Genomic DNA, 23,019 nt, shown 5'->3' with positions numbered 1-23,019 from the left:
CAATCCTTGGGGGAGACCCTTCTCAGATACAGTCTCTCCCCATCACTGGGACATCTGCGTTCTGGCCTGACCTCAGCCATTAGCAGGCGGTGTGGCCTCAGAGAGTTGGTCCACACTTGGGGAGTGTGGTCTTCCCGTAAGGATGCGGGATAAGTGACTCTAAGGTCCCTGCCAGGCCGAGGGGTCTGTGTGTGATTCCATGTTCTCATGTCGCTGCTCCTTTTACTATTTTAATTATAAAATAATACCAGATGCGTCTGGTGTACTTGGTACTAGACAAGCACGTGTCCGTGCATTTGTAGGTGCGTGGGATCATTCCCTGACCCGGCTCCTAGGGATTCCGATTCAGTATTCTCCCAGGAATCTGTACTCAGAAATCTCCCCGGCTGATGCCGGTGCGCAGCCTGGGTTAGGGGCCTCTGCCACCAGGAATGCAGCCTTTGTAGTTTTGCCACATCCATTCAGTGTGACGGGTAAAGCCGTGCCTCCCTCCGGCTGCTAGCATACATCACGTCTGCTCTCACTAGACAGGAGGCAGGAACACAGGGCAGACAGCCTCCGACCTGCCCTCGGGCGGCATGACCGTGTGCCCTGCGGTGCACACACTGTCTATGCGTGGCCCGGGGATCCCTTTTTTGGCTTGCTTACCTGGACTGCTAACTACCTGATTCCTCCTTGTGTTGGTAGCCTGGTACCCCCACTCAGAGGCTGCCTTGGCTCCCTGCTAGAGCACCCATGGACACAACTTCCTACCTATTTGTACCTCTAAGAATTTAAACTCGTGCCCTCTGGACAGAGGGGGCTTGTGTGCTCTTCCAGATGGCAGCTGACCTGGCTGAGACCCCTTGGTCATACAAAGCCTAAAATCTGCCAGGCCCCCTGGGATCCAGCCAAAGCCTCCGGCTCCGTCTCTTCTGACCCACTCCCGAATCGGACACGAAGTCAGGCTCAGCCTGGCTGTGTAACTCCCCAGCGTCGCTCTCTTCTCTCTCTCTCCTGCTCCCACCTTAGGCAGCTGTCCCTACAGCAGCTCACTCCCAAGCAGTTCACAGCATAACACGGTGGCCTTTCTGTCCATATGAACATAAGCCAAGGACCAAGCTCTCACCGAGAGCTTAGACTTACAGACCAGAAGCCCACCCTACAGACCACTCTAAACATGAGGACAGCTCCGTGTCGATCTGCTTCTCTGTCTCCACCACGGCTGCCATTCCTGGGGGATTCCTCATGTCCACCCCCCGGGGAACCAAAGCCCTTGGTCTTCCTTATGACGTTAATCTTCCCTGGTCACCCACAGGCAGCTCTCTTCTGGTGACCAATCCCGAGTGGACTGACCTTCTTCTTTATGCCCCCTGCCCACTGCCTCTCACTCAGGGGGCCGAGCTGCCTTTCCATGTATGAGTTTGTGCACGTTCATCTCTCCAAACTACTACATGCTCATTAAAGAAAAATTAGAAAGTAGAGCTAAACCAGGAACAACAATAAGAGTAAATACTCCATCATCCTGAAATAACCACTCTGTATAATTTATTTATATTTATAATTCTACTTGATATTCACATTGTAGATCACAGGATGGTTTCTTCCAGTTGAATCCAGCCCACACAGTGATTTAAGCAACTCTGGTCAGGATATCCACTGTTCAGTTTGCCACACTCCGCTCCACGCCTTGTTTTATCATACCAACCATACCAACCCCTCTTCACTCTTTTACACCTTATTTCTGAAGGCATCTGAGTTTGCAGCGCCAGCATAATAGACGTAGAAACGTATTTTTTGTTAGAATGGAATCCCACTGCATATTCTATTGTGTCATACCTCTTTTGGTGTAACAATGTGAATGAACACCTTTCTGTATCAAGAAAGGGTCACCTCCAACTTTGTTTTTAATGGCTGGATAGTTTTCCATTGAAAGAATGAATCATAATTTATTCTGCTAGCCCCTGCTGTTGAACATGTAAATTGTTTTCGATTCTTCCTGCTTCAGTGAGCATCCCTGGAGCTAGAGCTTTGCACACTTCCTTAATTAGTTCTCCAGGACAAATTCCAAGAAGTGGAATTGCCGGGTCAAAGGGCATTCACAGTTTTAAAAGCTTTGAACATGTGTGGCCAAATGGAAGGTTCCGAGTTTTACAATGACACACACCCTCGAGAGCTTCCTGTGACTCCGTCTGGATGGGCCCTTGCGAACATTAACAGCATCACACAGAACATCCGATCGCTCCTCTCCCAAAGCTTTCTTAAGTCAACTCACCCAACAGGGGGGCCTTCCTCCAATAACCATCCCGGACCTCCACGTAATCGTACCAGCACAGGCGGCTTTTAAACAAATCCATGGACGTGAAGTTTAAGACGATCTGTAAAGAGTTACCATAAAGTGAGTTTTGGCAACAAAGCCTGAGGAGCTTTGAAAGCCTCATCTCGCATACCGGTGTTCTCACGTTACCCCTTAGCATACACAGCTCTTAGGCCACAGACCGAGTGTCCTCTCAAAAACACACTCACAGGAAACCGCATGACATTCAATAATAAACCTTAAGCAGGATGGGGGGTGAACAGAGGAGATGGGTCCTTCGGTTCCGTCGGGGGAATACGTCGAGCTTTTGAAGTCACAGGGTGGTTTACAGAAAGCAAGATGCATTAAAGCCGGGCCAGGACGCACTGAGCCTGGGGATGCGGAAGGAGGCAAGGGGTCGATGAAGTTCAGAGATACGAAGAGATCTTATAACATCATCAATCATTCTAAAGGGCCTGGGGTTAGCCCGAGTGCATCTGAGCACCTCTGTGATCAATGTCCCCTCGGCCATGACCTCACTCCTCTGAGGTGTGGTGTGTCTAATAGCCTCCCTACAGTTCGCTCGCTCGCTCGTTCATTCGTTCCACCTACTGTGTGCCAGTCTGTGCTGGCCTATCGAGACAGAAAGATCAGAAAGACAGGGTTCTTGCCTTTAGGGATCTCAGACAGAGAGGGAAGGGCAGGTGTGTCAAGCCAGTTAGAACAGCATGAATAAATGCTGCAAAGAGAGGAATAGATGGGAAGGGTGCTGAGGAGGCCCAAGGAGAGAGAACTGAATTCTGCCCGGTGACCCTGGAGAAGGCTTCTCGGAGGAGGTGGCATTTAAGCTAAGGGGAACAAGGGTCCCCTGGGCCAAGGAGTAGGGTGAAATCATTCTGGTGAGAGGGGTGACATGAGCAAAGGCAAGGACAAGCCTGCAGACCTGCACTGCATTGTATGTACACCCAGCCCGGTTCCCTGTGTGTGTGTCTGGAACGAGGACGCAGAGGGGAAAGGAGAAGGAGCGAAGGCTGGGAGGTGGGAATCAGTTGGACTGGAAAGGAAGGTTCCAGTTCTTCTGCGCATCCTGAGGCCATTCAGTGGACGCCCTGTCCCCACCAGTGCAGGGGGCTGGGTGACCCTGCACACAGGCGCTGCTCCCATGAACTGGCCCTGGTCCCTACCACAACCTTCCAGCTCAGGGCTCCGCTGGCAGATGGCCCAGAGTTCAGACTTCCCCGCTCCCATCACCCCCATGGATCCCACCGTGCAGGTTGCTGTGCCTTCTCCTGCACTGAGCAGCCGGGGCTCGTCCAGCCCTGCCCTCACGTTGTCCCGGCCCGTGCTCAGCATGTCCCTGCTCCATCATTTCTCAGGTCTTCTTGCTCTGCAGGGTCCCGCTGAGGGCAGCCCTGCTCCAGACCCTGCACCTCTGACCCTACTCCTTTTCCCACCTGGGGAACATTTCTCTCTCTCAGTTCAACTCTCTCTAGCATCTTCATCCTCCCACTTTCATTTATATTCAAACAGCCCCAGTTTCTGGTCTCCAAATAAACCCCTGGGCTGGAGGGCTGCAGGGCAAAGGTTCCAGGGCCCCGTTGGCCAAATAGAACAGACTGTTAAGTATTCGTCTTGGTTCTCCGTGGGCGCTCTGCTGTGAGCCTCTCCTCTCTGGTTTTGCCGCACTAACCGGTCCTCTCTCCACCGTCTCTCTTCTCTGCTGGCTCTTGTCTTCTTCACTCCCCATGAAATGGTGAGGCTACCTCAAAACAAAGCACTTTCCGCCCTGGCTGGTTTGGCTCAGTGGATAGAGTGTCGGCCTGTGGACTGAAAGGTCCCAGGTTCGATTCCGGTCAGGGGCACATGCCTGGGTTGTGGGCCCCATTCCCGGGGGGCGGGGGTGTGTGCCGGGGGCAGCCGATTAATGGTTCTCTCTCATCATTGATGTTTCTATCTCTCTCTCCCTCACCCTTCCTCTCTGAAATCAATAAAAATATTTTTTTAAAAAACAAAAACAACAACAAAAAACACAAAGCACCTCCCTTCCAGCTTTCCTGTCTGGAGGCGACACCATCACTCAGGTGCAACACCTGGTGTTTTCTCTACTTTTCCCCTATTGTTTATCCCGATGCCGACAGACTCTTTTCCTTTAAGGTGTCTGTGCCCCCTGCTTGAAGGCTGTCTCCATGCCCCTTCAACAGCTCTTCCTGCATCGCTCCTGCTGGGAGGATTCCTGCACTCCTGCTGCTGTGCCCACCTCCAGTCTGCACAGTAGGGCTTCTAGACCCATCTTGCACTTCTGTCTCATGTTTGCTAGAGCCCTCCTCTGCTCAGAAAACGTCAGTGGCTCCCTCTGTCCCCATCTCATACATTAAAGTCACTGCTAACCTTCCAGAACCTCCAGTGCCCACCCTAATAGGTGACCTTACCTCTCAGTGCGCCCCAATATAGCTACACAAACGGAACCCTCCCCGGACCCAGCTCAAGAGCCCCTCCCCCTCCCTGAGTCCTTCTCTGACACCCACAGGGACACGGCCTCTCCCTCTCTGGAACTCTCCCCTCTCCTTCTCACAGTGGTCCCGGAGCAGGTGTGCAAAGAGTGTATGGGCAATGCCTCACACCCAGTGTTCAGGTCTCAGGACGAGGAGTGCCTTTGTCCACAAAGCCCTGAGCCCTCCTAGGAAATGAAGAGTCAGCACCAGAAAATAGCAGGCCAGCTCCTCTCCTGCGTTGTAGTGTGTGTGTGTGTGTGTGTGTGTGTGAGAGAGAGAGAGAGAGAGAGAGAGAGAGAGAGAGATGTTGCTCTTTGACACTAGACCAGTGGTTCTCAACCCTACTTGCATATAGAATCACCTCAGAAGCTTAAAAAAATATTGGTGCCACCCTGGCAGGTTACTCAGTGGTTAGAGCATCAGCCCCTGCACAGAAGAGTTTCAGGTTCAATTTCCAGTCAAGGCCACAAACCTTGCAGGATTGCAGGTGCAATCCCTGACCCCTACCTGGGAGTGTGTGGGAGGCAACTGATTGATGTGTCTCTCTCTTATCAATGTACCTCTCTCTCCCTCTCTCTCCCTTCTTCCTTCCCCACCTTCCACTCTCTCTAAAAATCAATGGAAAAAATATCCTCAGGTGACAATTAACCAAAAATAAAATAAAAAACAATACTGGTGCCAAGCAAATGCTCCTCTTTCAATCACATCAGGCTCCCCAGGGGTGTGGAGGAGCCTAACTAAATTCTAAGTCTCCTGAAGACAGAAATTGTGCCTTCCACTCCCTTTGCATCCCCCCTCAGTGCTTATATCCCAGTGGACTGGCTCAGGAGTGCTTGCTAGCTGGTTGCAATACGGTTCTGCAGCCATTGTTTTTTAAAATTTCAGAAAGGAAATGTTATTACAAATTCCTCAGTAACACATTCATGATCTGAATGAATGGGGTAATTATTCAGGCTAATTACTTTAAGTATGTTAGTGAGCCATAAAGACCATAGGGGAAGAGGTGATGAACAGGAGGTGATAATGCGAATCAATCAAGTTTGCTAATTACCAGCAGCTCTGGGGAAGGCTGGGTGAGCAGAAATTGAAATAATCGGTGCAGGAATCTCAATGATATGTATTCTCCCTGCCCCCAGTTAGCAATAATAATTAAGGCTGGGCGAAATCTTACACAGTTCACACACATCACAGATCCTCTGCGAGCAGGGGCAATTCAACAATTTGGGGATTACAAGACCCCTTCCTCCTTCTCCTCCTCCTTCCTGCCTCCCTCCCGCTGCCACCCCCACAGGCACAGGGATGGCACATCCACCCAAGGCGGACAGGTCTCGAGTTTCTCAGGCTCAATAGGACAACCACAATGTCTTAATGCTTAGAGCCAGAGGAAGGGTGTGTGCATGTGAGTGTGAGTGTGTGTGTGTGTGTGTGTGTGTGTGTGTGTGTGAATGCCTGTTCAAATGTCTTAGCCTGTCCCTTTTGTGGAATAATATAGGAAGATGGGTAAGCATCCTGGCTCTCAGCGCCTGGGCTCAACTCTCAACTCTGCGACAAACTGGGTAGCCTTGGGCAGGTCCATTCCCTCACCTGCAAAATGAGTGTGGTAACAGCACCTTTCACATGAACTTGTGAGGATTAAAAAAGGGACTCTACATAATATGCTAAAAACAGTACACAGAAAATGCTGCCAATCATGCCTAGCCATTATTTCTCTCTAGTTTTCACACTATGTTTAAAGTGACATTTCAATGAACATCTTTTAACGTTATGAATTTGGAATACTTGTAAGTTGGCTATGGGCACCTGAAAAATTCCGAGACCTCTCACTGCACCCCCAGCTGCAGGTTTTTCTCTCAGCCACTCGTCTATCCACACGTTCATTCAACAAATACTTATTGTGTGACTCTGTACCCTGGGTTACGTTGGGTGCTGGGTTATGTTGAGTGTTGGGCTATGTTAGGTGCTGGAGGTGAACAAGCTCTGTCCTCGATGAGTTTAGAAGGGGGCAGCCCAATAAACCAGCATTATGATTTGTGAGACAAGCTACGACAGGTATGACAGAGCAAACATTTCCAAGACAGCTGCATCTGTTTTGAGATAAGTTGAACTGTAGAGAGGTGTCATGTAGAAAACTTGTTTCGAACTGTGGAGGCCCAGTCCTCATTTCTATATCTTACTGTGAATTTGGGTAATTTATAAAAGGTCTGAGCCTCAGATTGCATGTCCATATAGTGGGTATATGGAAATGCACATTGCAGTAGGGTCATGAACATACCCTCTTGGACGAGGGCAAAAGTGGCCCCTGCCCTGGGCTTAGCTCTCAAAAGGCATGGTCTTCAGAGCTAAAGGAACATGCCCACCTAGAACTTGCCCAGCTTCTAGACCTCACACCAGGAGCTCAGAATCCCGGGATTCCCTGTCCAAACAGCCCCTGAGTCCACTTCCAGGACATGCAAGGACCTCTGCCCTGGATCCATCCTCCCGGGGGGAAGACAGCACACCTGGGCAGTCCACTTCCACTGCAGGGGCAGCCAAGCAATGGCTATTTGCAAGGCAGCAGTGAAGGGTGCTCAGGTGTGTGGGCTGACGGGTCACCCTGGGTGCTCCTGAGATGGGACTGGGGCTGGGAGGAGGAGAGGGCAGCTGTGGGTTGGTGTCTAGCTCTCCCCATATTGCCACCTGCCAGAGCAGCACTTTGAGACATTCTCAATTGGCTCCTCACCTCCCAGGGCATTCTGACAGTGCACTTATCAAGGTAAAAGGATAGGACCTACTTTGTTTTACACACTGTGGGCTTGATTTATGCCTCGTATGGACATTTAGTGTATAGGCTTCCATCTGTACGAGGGAGGCTGGCTGAAAAGTCCAGAAGGAAATAACATTAGGCAAGCTAGCACTGCGCCTGGTGCACAGTGGGTGCCCACAGCATAACAGCCGTTATTACTCCCGTTAATAATAACTCCTCACACGTCACCCAACTCAAAGGCTGTTAGGTCATTTCCTGAGGTTCCTACCTTTTCCCCTGGAGTGACCGATATCCTCCAGACGCAGTGGGAATAAGAAGGGTAGCCGTTTGGAAAGCCAGGTGCAGAGAAGTTCCCCGTTGTGTCCTGCAGGGTCTCCCCACATGCTGCACAAGCAAAAGGACAAACAGATTCAGGCACTCACACACACACACACTCTCCACCTCAGAGCGCCCTCTACAGGGCTGCCGAGCAGACACACCCCTTTACTAGCCACAGCTTTCAGAACGCATTGGCAAGAAGTGTGCCAGGACCACTGGCATCTTCCCGGCTAATAAAAGTGAAAATAGAGTCTGGGCACCAAAAAGGAACACCCCAGGAATACTTCTGAGACTCTCAGGATTGAATATGCCTAGAGCTGGGTTTAAATCTCAGCTCTCCAGCAGAATGTGTGGTGGTAGCCTCAGTTTTCTTATCTGTTAAATGGGTGTGGCCTGCCCAAAAGGTTAATGAACTCATCTGCATTAAATGAACTGGATCAGCTTGACGCTTGGCACATGGTGAGTGCTCCCCACACAGCAGTCTTGCAATTGCCAATAACAATGTCTGTGGCAGAAAGGATATGAAAGCCCAAGTAGATAACCCAAAAAGAAAAAAAGCTTTGAAACTCCTATCAGCAATTAGCTTCAACCTTGCCTCTTCTTTTCCTGCTTCCCACCTCCAAATGAGCTACCAAATAGTCAAGAAAACAGGGGAAAAAAATGACCAGAGGCCCGGGAAGTAGGAACCCTCTACAAGAGGCCATCCTGGTCTTGAATGTTTCAGGGTTGCTGGGCCATGAGTCTAAAGCCTAGTCCTTATGTATGTGAAAATATTTCCCTAATTTGTCCTCATACCTGTATGAGGAAGCTTGGACACTGCAGGTTTCATATTCCCCTGACTCCCCGGGCTCAGATCCCAAAGACATAGCCACTGGGTTGCTGGGGGCCCCTGCTCTTAGGGGGCCACCCCCAAAACGTGGGATAGAAGCTCCTTCTGCATATTTTCCTGAGTGCAATTCAGACTCTGCACAGCAACCACTCTTGCTTTCAGCTACTACTTGAAACTCCTGGGAGCTGCCGTCTTTGGAGCTGCAGGAAGGGGTAGCTGGAGGGCGGCCCATCCTCACCTCAGGAAGTCCTGGATAGCGGGGCTTCAATATCATGTTACCGAACAACTGCCAGGCATCACGAGGATTATGCCTGGCAGTCACCACCCCCGAGGGCTCTATGGAAATTATTTCAGAATAATCATCAACATTCTGCGGGAACAGATACGTTACTGTATGGCTCCGCGGTATTTACCAGCTGCCTCGAATCCTTTTGGGAAGTAAGAGGCATATACATTATAACTAAATAAATACGATGGCATTTCCCAGGGAATGCTATAAGGTTTCTCTTTCAATCCAGCAGGGATACATGATATGTGTGTCCTGTGCTGCAGCCCTAATGCACCCCCAGATGACTAATAGCTGGCTGAACATATTTCCTAGAGGTTCATGATGGAGCAAAGCCCCCGTGACCCCGCTGCTTAGGGCGATGTGATAACCCAGATATTCTAGGATGGTCCCTATTTCAAATATTCTGTCCCATGATCAACTGTGTGCTTGGTCTTGGGGGTTGAAAAAAGTAACCGGACCTGTTGGTAATGGAGTTTCCTTTTTCCACCCCCAAAGCTGCAATGCATTGTCCCATCAGTGGTAAAAACGTGGCTGTGGTAGCCAATGCTTTGCATTCAAGTTCAGCAGTTTAAAGGGGTTGATGTGAGGTCACCCCCCTCCCCCCCCCCCACCCAAGGCAGCAGGGGGTTTGATGATGCTGAAGTCAAGGGGACAAAAGGCAAACAAGAGGGCAAGTTCAAGGGGAGCAGGCTTCTGAACTGGCAGAGAAGTGGGCATCTGCTCAGAACCCAGTGTACTGCCCAGACTTCAATGGCAGACTGGGGGGCCACGGGCCAGCACCCTGGTCGGCTAGGAGAGCCCCAAGACCACAGCAAAGACCTCATTTACAGCACTGAGGCCCCTCCACCTCCCAGGGTTTGGGGAGCTGACTCCCTCCTTCCAAAGCATTCTCCTTCATGCTTGGTCTTCCTGCAACACCACTGCCTCTTGTTTTGCCAAAACACACCCTTTACTCCCATAGAAAGGAGAGGCGCCTTTGCCGTTACAGGGTGCACTGTGGTTCTACGATGCCTCCTTCCTCTTCTGAACATCAGGCTTTGCCAGAGCTCTGCAGCGTCCCACAAGTTAAGCTGTGGGCTCCAGGCCTACTCTTCACCTCGCTGCGGGCAACCACCTCACCCTCTGGGCTTTCTATACCACCCCACACCTCCCAACAGCAGCACATTAGGAATCACAGCTGCCAGAGGTCGTCCCTCCAGGTTCCCCAAGTTGTTTTCCCAGCCAAGGAGAATGTTTGCAAAGGGCAGTGGAGTCGTGCTTGGGGACGCTCTGGGGGCCCTGGGACTCCCAGGGCTCAGTTACCTGGGCACTTGTACAGCTTCCTGGCTTGAGCGATGTCTCCCTGACTGAGCCGCACGCGCTGGCCAATGGTTGGCCTGACGCCACTGTCGTCTCGGCGGGGGAGGATGGTGTCTAAGAAAACCCCTCTGCAGGAGGGACAGAAAGCGAGAGAAGGAGAAAGAAAAGTCAGGGCTGTCAGGGACCGCGCTGGGATTTACAGTCTTCATTCCCTTGCCCATAACCCCATCGACATTCCTCCTCCCTGCGCAGCTCGTGTGCTGGCATTTGAGCATTCCGTTTCATCAGCTGCCTGCTCCCTTTCGAATGGGAAAATGACTCTGCCAAGTTTAAAAATATGCCCTAGCCCAGTGGCCGAAGGGCTTCCCTTACTGATGTTTATTGAACATTCCCACAAAGCACTTTACAGGTTCAGGCCCCAGGGCCACCACGCTCAAAACTGCAGGGAACACCCTTCAGAGAGATGATGATGCGAGCGGTTCCCCCTGGAGCTGTGCAATGGGCAGTGCTGAGCACGGACAAGTCTTGGAGAGGCTGCGAGAGCTCATGGGAACCTGTACAATGTGAGACTGCCAGGGGCTGGTCAGGAAGTGCTATATGAGCTGGTAAAAATGGGGACTGGAATTTGGGGACTCCTGGGCAAGAGGGGTAATCAGATAGAAAGTGAGATGAGTGAATGCAGAGAACTAGGGGTACTCAAGAGAGCCCGGACCTAGAGATTTCTATGTAAGGCCTGGCTCTGCCACCCGAGTGAGCTCGGACAAGTCCCCTCCCCTCTCTGAGCCGCAGTTTACTTCTCTGAACAATAAGAGATTGGCCTCGATGGTCTCAGCCATTCCTTTTAACATTAATGTCTTCTACTCCCATGGAAATAAAGTCTAAAATGACCAAAACAGACAAGTGGATGCCAGGATACCAGGATGCCCAGCTGAGTACAGGCCCTATGCACAGCTTCATGCTTTAGTGTACCCCCTGCCTGAGCCCTCCCCTTCCCCACCCCTATCCCATCCCCACTCCAGCACATCCTGAGCCGCCAGCAAGGTGGTGGGTTCTGGAAGATGTTTACAACAAGAGACGTCCCCTGTGTAAACCACTGTAGTAATGCCTTCCCCCTTTTATGTAGGACAACTCTTAGCATTGGCATTCTGCTAAACTAAGAAAGGGTTTGGCAGATGCCTTAGGGCCGTGGTCGGCAAACTGTGGCTCGCGAGCCACATGCGGCTCTTTGGCCCCTTGAGTGTGGCTCTTCCTAAGCCTTAGGAGTACCCTAATTAAGTTAATAACAATGTACCTACCTATATAGTTTAAGTTTAAAAAATTTGGCTCTCAAAAGAAATTTCAATCGTTGTACTGTTGATATTTGGTTCTGTTGACTAATGAGTTTGCCGACCACTGCCTTAGGGAATAAAACTGTCCTCTCAGAATCCTCCAAACAAAGACAACACTGTACCAGAGAACTGTCTCCTTATCTCCTGGACCCTCGCCCCACAAGTCCTCCAAAGACACCACTACCCACAGCCCCGGTCCAACCAAGGGGAGGGGGGGAGCTGCAATAAACTCAAGGGAATAAAGTTGGAAGAAGACAGCTCAGTCGTCAAGACACACGAAGACTGGGTTTCCCATCAGCAGGAATAGCATTTGCCTCCCAGGTGAGTAAATGTTCTGTGGACCATTTTCTGCTCTTTTACAGGGGACATGTGAGCAGAAGTAATGACAGGGAGTTAAGGAGTGGGAAACTTTGACAAAAAGTGGGCAGGAAAGTCCACCAGTAAGGATGACATTGATAGCCCTAGCTGGTTTGGCTCAGTGGATAGAGCGTCAGCCTGTGGACTGAAGGGTCCCAGGTTCGATTCTGGTCAAGGGCACATGCCTGGGTTGCGGGCTCGATCCCCAGTAGGAGGCGTGCAGGAGGCAACCAATCAATGATTCTCTCTCATCATTGATGTTTCTATCTCTCTCTCTCTTTCCCTTCCTCCCTGAAATCAATAATTTAAAAAAAGGATGCCACTGATAAACATCCCACTGAACAAAGGAGCTTTCTGAAGATCCATGCAGAAAACTGCAGGCAGGGCAAGGCAGGCATCTACTTGCTGTGAAATAGATTTGCCAGAACCACTGTGAACACTGGTGCAGAGGTGAGAAGGTAGTTGTGGCTGACTGTTAAAATAATGAATTATGCCTCCCGATATCCCTTTGCAACTTGAAGTTGCCACTCCCCATATTTAGAGGTAGTATCTATTTTTCCATCACTCGAATCTGGGCCGGCTCTGTCACTTGCTCTGGCCAATAAAATGTGAGAGAAGTGATGTCATGTGAGTTCTGCCAGCTTGTCCTTAAGGAACTCTAAGCTCCCACGGAGTGGAAAGGCCAGTAGCTTCTCGGAGGATCAGAGATCAGAGTGAAGGATGCTTGGGTGTTGGGCCCTGGGTGGCCAGGAGGTTTGGGAAATGGAGCAGGGACCAGTTGGGCCACATTACATCAGCCCCAGGGGCTGTAGGGCTGCCAAGTGGAGACAAAGCACTGATTTCATGAGGGAACCAGTGTCAAGTTGGTCCAAGTGAGAAAGAAGCTGGTCACTTGGGTCTTGTTTCTGTAGCTGTCATAACTCTTTGTATTGCTTTATAATTTATCTATTATTTATTATCATACATTTATCCTTGTACAGATGGGTGAAGGACGGACAGATATGGCCTCATTCATTGCCATATGGAAATCTGAGTCTCCCTCCGCCCGGTTTGGACACTGAGGTTTTGAGGGACCTCCTCTGGGGGCAGGGAGCACTTCTATATACAGAATAGTGGGATGGCCTAGATGCCAGGGCAGTATTGAAAATATTTAGCACCTGGTTCAGCACAACACTAACTCATCAAAACAGATCCTGCCAACACCTCCCGTAAAGAATGGGTCCGGCTGTACTTGGGGATCTCAGCTACCATCGTGTGTGACCACCAGCCAGGAGACCTGAATCTTTGTTTTCACGCCAACCCCAGTGACCTGTGTGCCCTCGAGTTGGCTGGAGCCTCACCTTCTTCACCTCTGAAATGAAGCCATGATTTAGCACCCTCCCAGCTCTGACACCATCTAGCTTCCAGTAGACCTAGACTCCTTGAGGAGAACCGGGAAACGCCTCCGTGCCTACTTCAAGGTCAGGCTTTAGAACAGCGGTCGCCAACCTTTCGGACCTCACGGACCACCAGGGGTCCACGGACCACCGGTTGGTGGCTGCTGCTTTAGAAGACCCCCCGACCCACTGGAAATGTGACACAGAGCCTCTCGGTTATGAGGGCAGCCAGCCTCTCGATAATGTCCCTTTTCCAGTTTGCTGCTTGTGACACTAGGCATGATGGAACACCCACTTCACAATGGGATTCAGTCTTATTAGAAGGAGCCTGATTAGATTATATTTCACTGCAGCCCAGAGGCCACTGTATTTCAAGGACAGACACACCAACCGTGCGAGGAGCATGCGGAGACCCGCTCTCTGCAGACCTCCAGGAATCCGACCCAAGCCTGCGGCAGGCACAATAAAACAGACGAGGCGAAGCATAGGTTCCGACCTTGAGAAGGTGTTCCGGGCGTAGTGCATGATGCTGTCAAAGTCGTACGTCTCTCCGAGAGAGCTCACTTCCCCAGCTTCCATTTTTAAGAAATTATACTCCTGACCTGTGACACAACACTCTGTTAAGGCCTTTGAAAAGCAAGGCAGGCACCTGAAAGGAGGCAGAGGGGGGAAGGGGGGCCCATAGCGACTTCCGAAAGCTCTGTCAGCCCGAGCAGTCAAATAACCATCTTGGTGGTGGTTCTTGTAGCTGCTTTTAAGATTGGAAATTTGAAACTCAGAATAAGCCCGACATCCTCTCAACCCCACTACCCAACACCTCTCCCCAAATGCCACTCCAAACTCTTACACTAAGTTTGCAGACAGGTTAGTTATCAACCTGATTGGGGTGGGAGGGGGGGGACTCTGCTCTTGCTACTGAAGGAACAAAAGAAAACAAGTCAGAGTTCAGTTCAATCCCAAACAGTTCACGATTCAGACTCTCGAAAACATTTTTCAAGCAACCATATTCTTCAACCAGATACTGTCACAGTTAATGTGAACTTCTATATAAAATTATTTAACACTGAGAAGGTATTTTTTCAAATCTAGACACTTTATCTGCCTTGGGGCAGAATGTTTCTGGGCAGAAATATTATTTTTATTTGTACTCATGTCCCAATTGTATTTCAGTTTCAAAAGGATGGGTTGCCTAAGTCAGCAAAAATGACTCTTATAAAAGCAACCAGAACTCTTTTTTTGGCTTAGCTTTGATTCAGCAACAGTGTTGTGGTCGGTTCTGTTCCTTTTAGGAAACGGAATTAGATTTCATTGACATTTACAACATGGAAAGTCATTCTGCTTCTGCTCTAACCTACAAGCTATAACAGGTGACCTCCCAGGAAAGGTGACACAGGGACAGCGACAGGCTGGTGGCAAAAGCCTGCATAGTGGAGTCCCTGCCTTAGTATTTAGAAATGAGCTCTGGTCAGCTCCCAGCAAACCCTCTCTCCTTCACTCCTGCCTGACCCCAGGGATGCTACCTTCCTGGCCTTTAACTCCCAGACTCCACACAGGCGCCTTACCTGGCTGGATGTTTTCTCTGATGATGGTGACATGCTGGTCTCTGTCTGGCCGGGTGTGTTCATGCCAGAACCCAACCACATGGCCCAGCTCGTGAGCCACAATGCCAAACTTGTCACAGTTTTTCCCAATGGATATGGCTTGTGGGCCTCCTCCTCGGCGCCCAACATAGGAGCAACAGCTGGACAGTGCAGAAATACCCAAATCAGCAGGTCAGGGAACAGCAAGGGTGTAATGTGTGCGTGTGCGGGGTCTAAAAGAAACACAATTTCAGAGCTGAACGTTCTCTCATTGTGCAACTTTCCTCCCAATACAGAAATAACCTCCAAAAGTTCTTGACCTTTCTGGTGCTCATGGACCCTCTTGAAAATTCATGGCCTCTCTCCCTGGAATAAAGCACATACACTCCCCCACCCTTCCACTCTGAGTCTTGGCTGGACCATCACTGATGATGAGGAAAAGAGATGGGAAAGGAGGCAGCTGCACTTCTGTAAAGATGCATCTTGGTACTGTTATCAGAAGAGCCTTAGGGATGACTCTCCTTCTGGTCACAATGATTTTTTCAGGTAATATTTATCATTATTCCTAACATAGAAAGGTATAAAACAAAAAATTAAAATAGCCATTACCTCACCATGCAGATTATATATATACTAGAGGCCTGGTGCACGAATTCATGTACTGGTGGGGTCCCTCAGCCTGGCCTGCAAGGATCAGGCTGAAACCGGCTCTCCGACATCCCCTGCGGAGTCCCACATTGCGAGAGGGTGCAGGGCAGGCCGAGCGACCCCACCGGTGCACCATCAGGGCTGGGGAGGGACCGAGGGAGGGCTCCAGGGCATGTCCAGCCCGTCTCGCCCAGTCCTGATCAGCTGGACCCCAGCAGCAAGCTAACCCACTGGTCAGAGCATCTGCCCCCTGGTGGTCAGTGCACATCATAGCAACCGGTCGAACGTTCGAACAAATGGTCGGACACTTAGCATATTAGGCTTTTATTAAATAGGATATATATATAGTAAGTCAAAGATCTATCCTTGATATATATTCCTATGCTACGTTGGCTACTTTTTAAAAACAAAACCCCTTATCCTAGCTGGTGTGGCTCAGTGGATAGAGCATCAGTCTGCGGACTGAGGTGTCTCGGGTTCGATTCCAGTCAAGGACGCATGCCCGGGTTGTGGGCTTGATCCCCAGTGGGGGTTATGCAGGAGGCAGCCGATCAGTGATTCTCTCTCATCATTGATGTTTCTCTCTCTTTCTCTCTCCCTTCCTCTCTGAAATCAATACAAAATATTTTTAAAAAAACAAGAACAAAAAATGCATGTTGAATTGTGCAGATGATGCTTCTTTAGCGTCTACTGAGATATGAATATGGCTTCTTTCCTTTGCCCTATCAATATGGTGAATCATGAAAACAGGTTTCCTAATGTTGAACTAGCCTTGCATTCCTTAGATACACCTTCTTGGCAGCCCACTCTTCTATTGTCATACTGCTGCACACTTCGTGCTCACTTTTTAGTTAGGATTTGGCATGGCCATTTTGGTCAGATGAGTCTATAATTTTCTCTTTTTGGGTACTATCTTTGTCACTTTTGGGTAGCAATGCTTTGATAGTTCCTTAAAAGTAAGCTGGAAAGAACTGTTCTTCTTTTTCTATGCTCCAAAAAGCTTAAATAGTACCAGAATAATCTGTTTCTTGAAGGTTTCAAAGAATTCATCTGTAAAATTCTACATTTGGTGCTTTGAGGGAGTGTTTTCCCTCAATTTTTCAATTTCTAACTTACTCTTTGAGAGAGAGAGAGAGAGGGAGAAGGGGGGGGGAAGAGAGAGAGAGAGAGAGAGAGAGAGAGAGAGAGAGAGAGATTTGTTGTTCTAATTATTTACACACTCATGGTTGATTCCTGTATGTGCCCTGACTGAGGATTGAACCTGCAACCGTGGCATATGGGGATGATGCTCTAACCAACTGAATTACTCAACCAGAATTAGCCATATCTCTTTAATGCTGAACTAGGGCCAGTGGTCGGCAAACTCATTAGTCAACAGAGCCAAATATCAACAGTACAACGATTGAAATTTCTTTTGAGAGCCAAATTTTTTAAACTTAAACTATATAGGTAGGTACATTGTTATTAACTTAATCAGGGTACTCCTAAGGCTTAGGAAGAGCCACACTCAAGGGGCCAAAGAGCTGCGCGTGGCTCGAGAGCCGCAGTTTGCCGACCACTCATTATCTAGACATCTTGTAATTTTAATCCTGATTTCTTTATGATTTAAGAGTTGGGGGGGACGCCAAACCGGTTTGGCTCAGTGGATAGAGCGTCGGCCTGCGGACTTAAGGGTCCCAGGTTCGATTCCGGTCAAGGGCATGTACCTTGGTTGCGGGCACATCCCCGGTGGGAGGTGTGCAGGAGGCAGCTGGTCGATGTTTCTCTCTCATCGATGTTTCTAACTCTCTATCTCTCTCCCTTCCTCTCTGTAAAAAAATCAATAAAATATATATTAAAAAAAAAAAAAAAAAAAAAAGAGTTGGGGGGGAGGGTGATCTTTAATTTACCAGGTAATGCAGGGGAGTTTATTTTATTTTTTGTTATTATGTTTGGTATTTCCAGTATCATTGCTTTGCAATTGGAGAATAAATGGGATTTCTTCCTTTTAGAATTCATTGAGCTATTCTTAATGCTTAATAGATGGACAATGTCAACAAGAGCTCAATAGCCACTTTAAAAAAGATGTGTTATCAGGTTATAGAATCTAGTATACCCATAGAAATAACTCTATTAATTATATTTTTATAGTTCTCTATAAATCTCTACTTGTTTTTTGGTCAACTTGACAGTGATCTATGTGCATTGACAGAAATGAAGTAAAGTCCCCTGTTGGTCGTGTTTCTGTCAATCTCCCCTTGAGTTCCCTGGGGCTTATTTTATGACTCTTAATGCTGTGCTATTTGGTACATAAAGATTTATGACAGTTATATTCTCACCGGAGCTTGTACCCTTTCTCATTATAAAGTCTCAACTTTTTTTTTAACACTTAAAACAAAACAAAAAATGCTTTGTCTATAACAAAACTTGTGATCCCAGCTTTCTTTTTCTTAGCATTTGCCTGTATGCCTTCTTTCTTTTTATTTTTAAATCTTCCTGGGTCATTTCCTTCAGTAGTTATCTCATATATACAGCATGTAGTTAGGTTTAAGTTTTTGAAGCCAATAGGAGAACCTTTTTCTGTCAGTAACTGAATATATCACACTGACATTTATTGGCATAACGGATAAATGTAGGCATAATCCAGTTATCTTGTTATTTGTTGTGTTTTCCTGAGGAAATCCATAAGCTCATGAAATTACATGCACAATTTTACACGTATTTACATCCATCAGGTTCTCAGTGGGGTCACGGATGCCAAATTGGTTCAGAATCACTTCCCCATATGAAACTCCCCCCCCCCCCCCCCCCCCCCCAGTTCCTTCCATTGCTCCCGTAGCAGAGCATCCAGACCCCTTGTCTTTCTGGAGTCTCCCTCTGGACCCACCTGCTTTCTCGTTGGACTGTGAGATCATTCAGGGCAAGGGGAGTTTCAGACAAACCCTGGGCTCCTATATAGTATAGCTCCTTGGAAATACTTGGTTTTATAGAGAAAATTCAAGACTCGTGAGCCATCAGCTTCGTCTGCCCCTGATTCCACCAAGGTGGCCAAGCTTTCGTTTACTCACCCACAGGTTCTGTAACTGAACACAATAAAGCTTTCTTCGTCCGTCCTCTCTACGAAGGTCACACAGGTGTGCTTCTCCCAGTGCCTCATAGCCTGCTTAAAAATGGCCCTCTGGCTTCCTGAAACGACAAGGCAAGTGCCCATCACTTCACTCATGGCTCTTTCCTCAGATGCTTTAACCCTTTGAGTGCCAACCAATATCCTAGGAACTATGCTAAAATTGCCAAGGCATTTTTGCTGATTTTACAGCAGTTTAGGGGAAAAAATTATGAATCGCAAGGAAATGAAGTTACATATTCAAAAACTTAAGGAAACCTTTACTACATTGACATATTTAGTAATATCATCATCACTAATAAAAGCAGACTTAGAACTGGATGCCATTTCGAAGCTTTGATAGCGCTCCTGGCACTTTTGGTGAAAGACAGGAGGAGTGAGATCGCACTCCCCGGCACTCTAGGGGTTAATGCATGCTGGCTTACAACACAGCTTGTGCCAATGATTAAAAACAAACAAACAAACAAACAAACAACAACAACAACAACAAAAACTTGTTCAGGTGACTCAGAGTAGAAATGTACTAGGAATCCGGGTTTACCTTGCTAAGAATAAATACAATTTCCCTGAATTACCGAAGCATAGAGAGTAGGCGTTTGTGAAATGGAAGAGGGGAAAATGGATTTTCAAGCTATCTAGGCTTCCCAGCTTTTCCTTTGTGTTGAAAGTACTTTTCTAAACTTACAAAAAATTATCTTACACAGGTTACCCAATTTGGAAACTTTAGGCTTCTGAAGTAGCTCACCAGCACAACATTCCACACCCTCATTTTATTTTATAACCATAGGAGGGCATTCCCCTGTGCTCTAAAAATTCTATTTGCATGGGCATCCTTGCTACCCTTGCATGGGGTTCAGTGTTTTCTGGAGCAACCTTGAAACTACTTTTCTAAAAAGCCTTTAAAAACAGGTGAATTTCATGCTTCCTCTGAACCTGTGTTCATATTTCCTTGATTAGAAATGTATTGAAAAATAAAACAGTTAAGTAAGTCACGAGTAAGAATAAAGTAGTTGTTAACTCCAGGCTGCTAGTTAGAAATAGGGAATAATTATTGTTTTCAAAATCTATCAATCAGAGATGAAGACTATTTTTATTTTGCTAGAAGCAATGCGGGGCTAGCTAGACGAATAGTTTGGTAAGTACAGAGGTTGGTGGATCTGAATTCTAGGGTGACCTTGAATTCAGCCAACCAACAGCAGGCCCCCAGTCTAAAAGACATGGGTGTGGTGTCCTATTGTTGTCCCTAGAAACATGCATATAGAAAAAAGAGTTGCTTAGCTGTCCTTTTTTTGACATCTTTATACTTTGGGTTCAAATTGTTCATAGCTCAATTACTCACGGAAATAGCGATCCCACTAATTACAGGATAATAAAAATCTCTGTGTAAAGGAAGTTCTCCATATAAAATTAGTTTATTTTGATGAAGGTTATATAAATCCTTGATCAGAAAAGCACACCAGGTCTGAAAGAACACAGTTAAGATACCAAATATTAGAAAGACTATATAAAGCGGGTGCTGGGAGAGAGTATCTGGTTGGGGAGTCAAAGAAGGCCTTTGTGGACGTGTCATTGATCAGAGACTCCAATGATCAGAAGAAGCCCGCCAGGAGAAGATGGGGGAAACAACACGCCAGGCAGACAGAGGGACAAGTGCAAGTGTGCTAAGTTGGCAATGCGGTGGGCATGTTCCGGAAAAGAAAGACAACTGGTGAGGCTAGTGCACAGCAACTAAGGAAAGAGGAGGAGAGAAGGTAAAACACTAGCTGGGCGAGGGGCAAGGGCTGCCAGGAGGTCGTGGTCAGGACTTTCTGTTGCATCAGTGGTGATGGGAAGCCACTGAATGACTTACACATTTTAAGATAATAATACCAATAACAAATAATTACTAGTTACTACGGGTTTGGCACTATTCTAAGTGCTTTATCTCAATGAACTCATTTAATTCTCAAAACAACCCTATAGAGTGGAGAATATCATCCCATTGACAGAAGAGGGAACTGAGAAAGGAGAGGTTAACTAAGTAACGGGCCCCAGGGCATCGGCTGGTAAGTGCTGCAGCCAGGATTGGACCCAGGTGGACTAACCATGTCTACTGGTCCCTCTAGTACCGTCTGGAATAGTTCTGGGGTGGGGGTGGTCCAGGGTGCTCAGGCAGAGGACAGGGGAGCCATCATGTGTAGCTGCTCACACTCTTCCTTCTGCCTGCAAACCCTGTCTGGCCTTTAAGACCAGGATCATCTGTCACCCCTACATGAAGCCTTGGGGACCAGGGGACCATCTTTGAGGACGTCACCCCAACAGAGACTGCAGTTTCCCTGTGCCTAGTGCACAAAACCCTGTTTGCATGAGGGAGAGTTAGCAGGTAGGACTGCTGTGACCCCACAGCTGCTCAGTCCCACCTAGTCCTTCCTGGGAGGACTATGTCAACCCAGGGAGACCGAACACCAAGCCCCAAAGGAGGCCTCATCTGGGCTACTGACCTGTGAAGTTTCCTCCAATGACGTAGGGGATGACCCCTCCGGGCCATATTCTCTCCGTCCTTGAGGTTGTGGCTCTTCGGACCCGGGAAGAGAAGGTCTCAGCTCTGGCACTCGAGGTCCCAGGGCTCTGCGGAAACATGGCATTCTCCTCGCCATCTGCAAGAGAGTCACACTGCCATTTACTTTGCTTTTAATTCGTCCTGTGCATTATGGTTAAGATATATTATCCGTGAATCCACCAAATGTGTGTTCTAAAGGGAGCATTTGATCTGGTCTGGGTTTTGAACCCGTGGACGGTAATTTTCCAGACAGGGCAACAATGAGGGTGGTAAGTGTACCAGACCTATGACAAGAGTGGGTCTGGCTTGCTGGAGGCCTTGAATGAGACCATATGGGGCCTGAGGGCAGCCTATGGACCACAGAATTGTGTGGGCACAGACATCTCACAACCCTTTGGGTTGGAGCCAAGTTAGGAGCATGCTCCCTTCTCAAAGCCACCCATATTTGAGGGAACAAACTGAGTCATAATGCTGAAGTTCAGTTTTTTCGCTGTATATGACATGGTTTTTATAAATTGAAATTCTTATTGAGAGAATTGTAGATTCACATGCAGTTGCAAGAAATAATAGAGAGACATTTTTGTGTACACTTTACTGTGTTCCCCAATAGAAACATTTTACAAAACTATAGTACAATTACAACTGGATTATGGGCATTAACACAATCAACTGGTCTCACTCAGGTTTCCCCAGCATTATGTATACTCCTGTGTGTGTGTATGTGTAGCGGGGTGGGCGTGGAGGGAGTGGGGGGGGGGGGTAAGGTTTGATGCAGTTTTATCACATGTATAAGTTTCTGTATCCACCACCACATTCTAGATACTGAACAGCTCCATCATAAGGATCCAGGATCCTTCATGTTGCCATAATCACATCCACCTCCTCACTCCTCTCCCCCCGCCAACCCATCCCTAAACTCCCAACCACTAATCTGGTCTCCATTTCGAAAATGTTTGTCATCTGAACACTACTATAAAAATGAAATCTTACAGTATATGACCTTTGGGAATTGGCTTTCTTTACTCAATGCAATACCCGGAGATTCATCCAAGTTGTTGCATGTGTCAATAGTTTCTTTTGGATGCTAATGAGTATTCCCTGATATGTATGTACTACAGTTTGTTTAACTGTTCACCTCTTGAAGGACTTCTGGGCTGTTTCCTGCTATTACAAATAAAGCTGTTATGAACATTCAAGCACAACAGTTTGTGTGAAGATAGTTTTTATTTCTCTGAGATAAATACCCAAGAATGGAATTGCTGAGTCATATACTAGTAGCAATTGGGTTTATTTCTGGGTCCTCTATTCTGTGCCATTGATCTAGGTGTTTATCCCTCTGCTAACACGACACTGTCTTGATTACTGCAGTTATATAGTGAGGTATTTAATATCAGATAGAGTGAGTACTCCTACTTTAGACTTCTTTCCCATGATTGTTTTAGCTATGTTTTCATAAAAATTTTTATGTGTCTTTCCCTGTAAATTCTAGAATAAGCTTCTCTATACCAACAATAAAACCATGCTGGGGTTTTGATAGGAATTACATTAAACCTATAGATCAATTTGGAGAGAGCTGGCATCTTTACACATTAAACGGCCCCATTTTATCCTCCATGTTGCTATGCCTTTTTTCACATTTTCTGTCTCCTTATCTCCGTGGTAAAATTTCCATGTTCACCTTAGATCTACTTTCTACTTCACTAATTCTCTCTTCAATTGTGTTCAATATAACATTTATCCCATTCCAGTTTCAATAAACATAGTTGTCATTTCTAGAGCCCTATTTAGGGGCTTCTAAATTTGCCTGTTTTTTTGTATTGTTTTTTCCCACTAGGGTTCAGAT

The 23,019-nt window shown here is 47.6% G+C and overlaps 1 protein-coding gene across 1 annotated transcript in view; it reads right to left on the bottom strand.

The window, feature by feature from the left end:
• The window catches only part of TLL2 (tolloid like 2), a 96,353-nt gene that overhangs the window by 27,408 nt on the left and 45,926 nt on the right, over window positions 1-23,019 (bottom strand). The window contains exons 4-10 of the mRNA XM_070431862.1: window positions 21,118-21,273; window positions 18,582-18,699; window positions 14,869-15,047; window positions 13,803-13,908; window positions 10,249-10,373; window positions 7,779-7,894; window positions 2,255-2,357 (exon numbers count right to left, since the gene is read on the bottom strand). Of these exons, the coding sequence (XP_070287963.1) occupies window positions 2,255-2,357; window positions 7,779-7,894; window positions 10,249-10,373; window positions 13,803-13,908; window positions 14,869-15,047; window positions 18,582-18,699; window positions 21,118-21,273 (903 nt within the window). The remainder of the gene's footprint in view (window positions 1-2,254; window positions 2,358-7,778; window positions 7,895-10,248; window positions 10,374-13,802; window positions 13,909-14,868; window positions 15,048-18,581; window positions 18,700-21,117; window positions 21,274-23,019) is intronic.

Source organism: Myotis yumanensis, unplaced genomic scaffold (assembly GCF_028538775.1).
Source record: "Myotis yumanensis isolate MYYU_CA2020_CCGP unplaced genomic scaffold, mMyoYum1.0.hap1 SCAF_13, whole genome shotgun sequence".
Classification (NCBI taxonomy): Eukaryota; Metazoa; Chordata; class Mammalia; order Chiroptera; family Vespertilionidae; genus Myotis; species Myotis yumanensis.
Note: the sequence above shows the minus strand (reverse complement) of the source record. Positions and strands in the feature narration are given on the sequence as shown.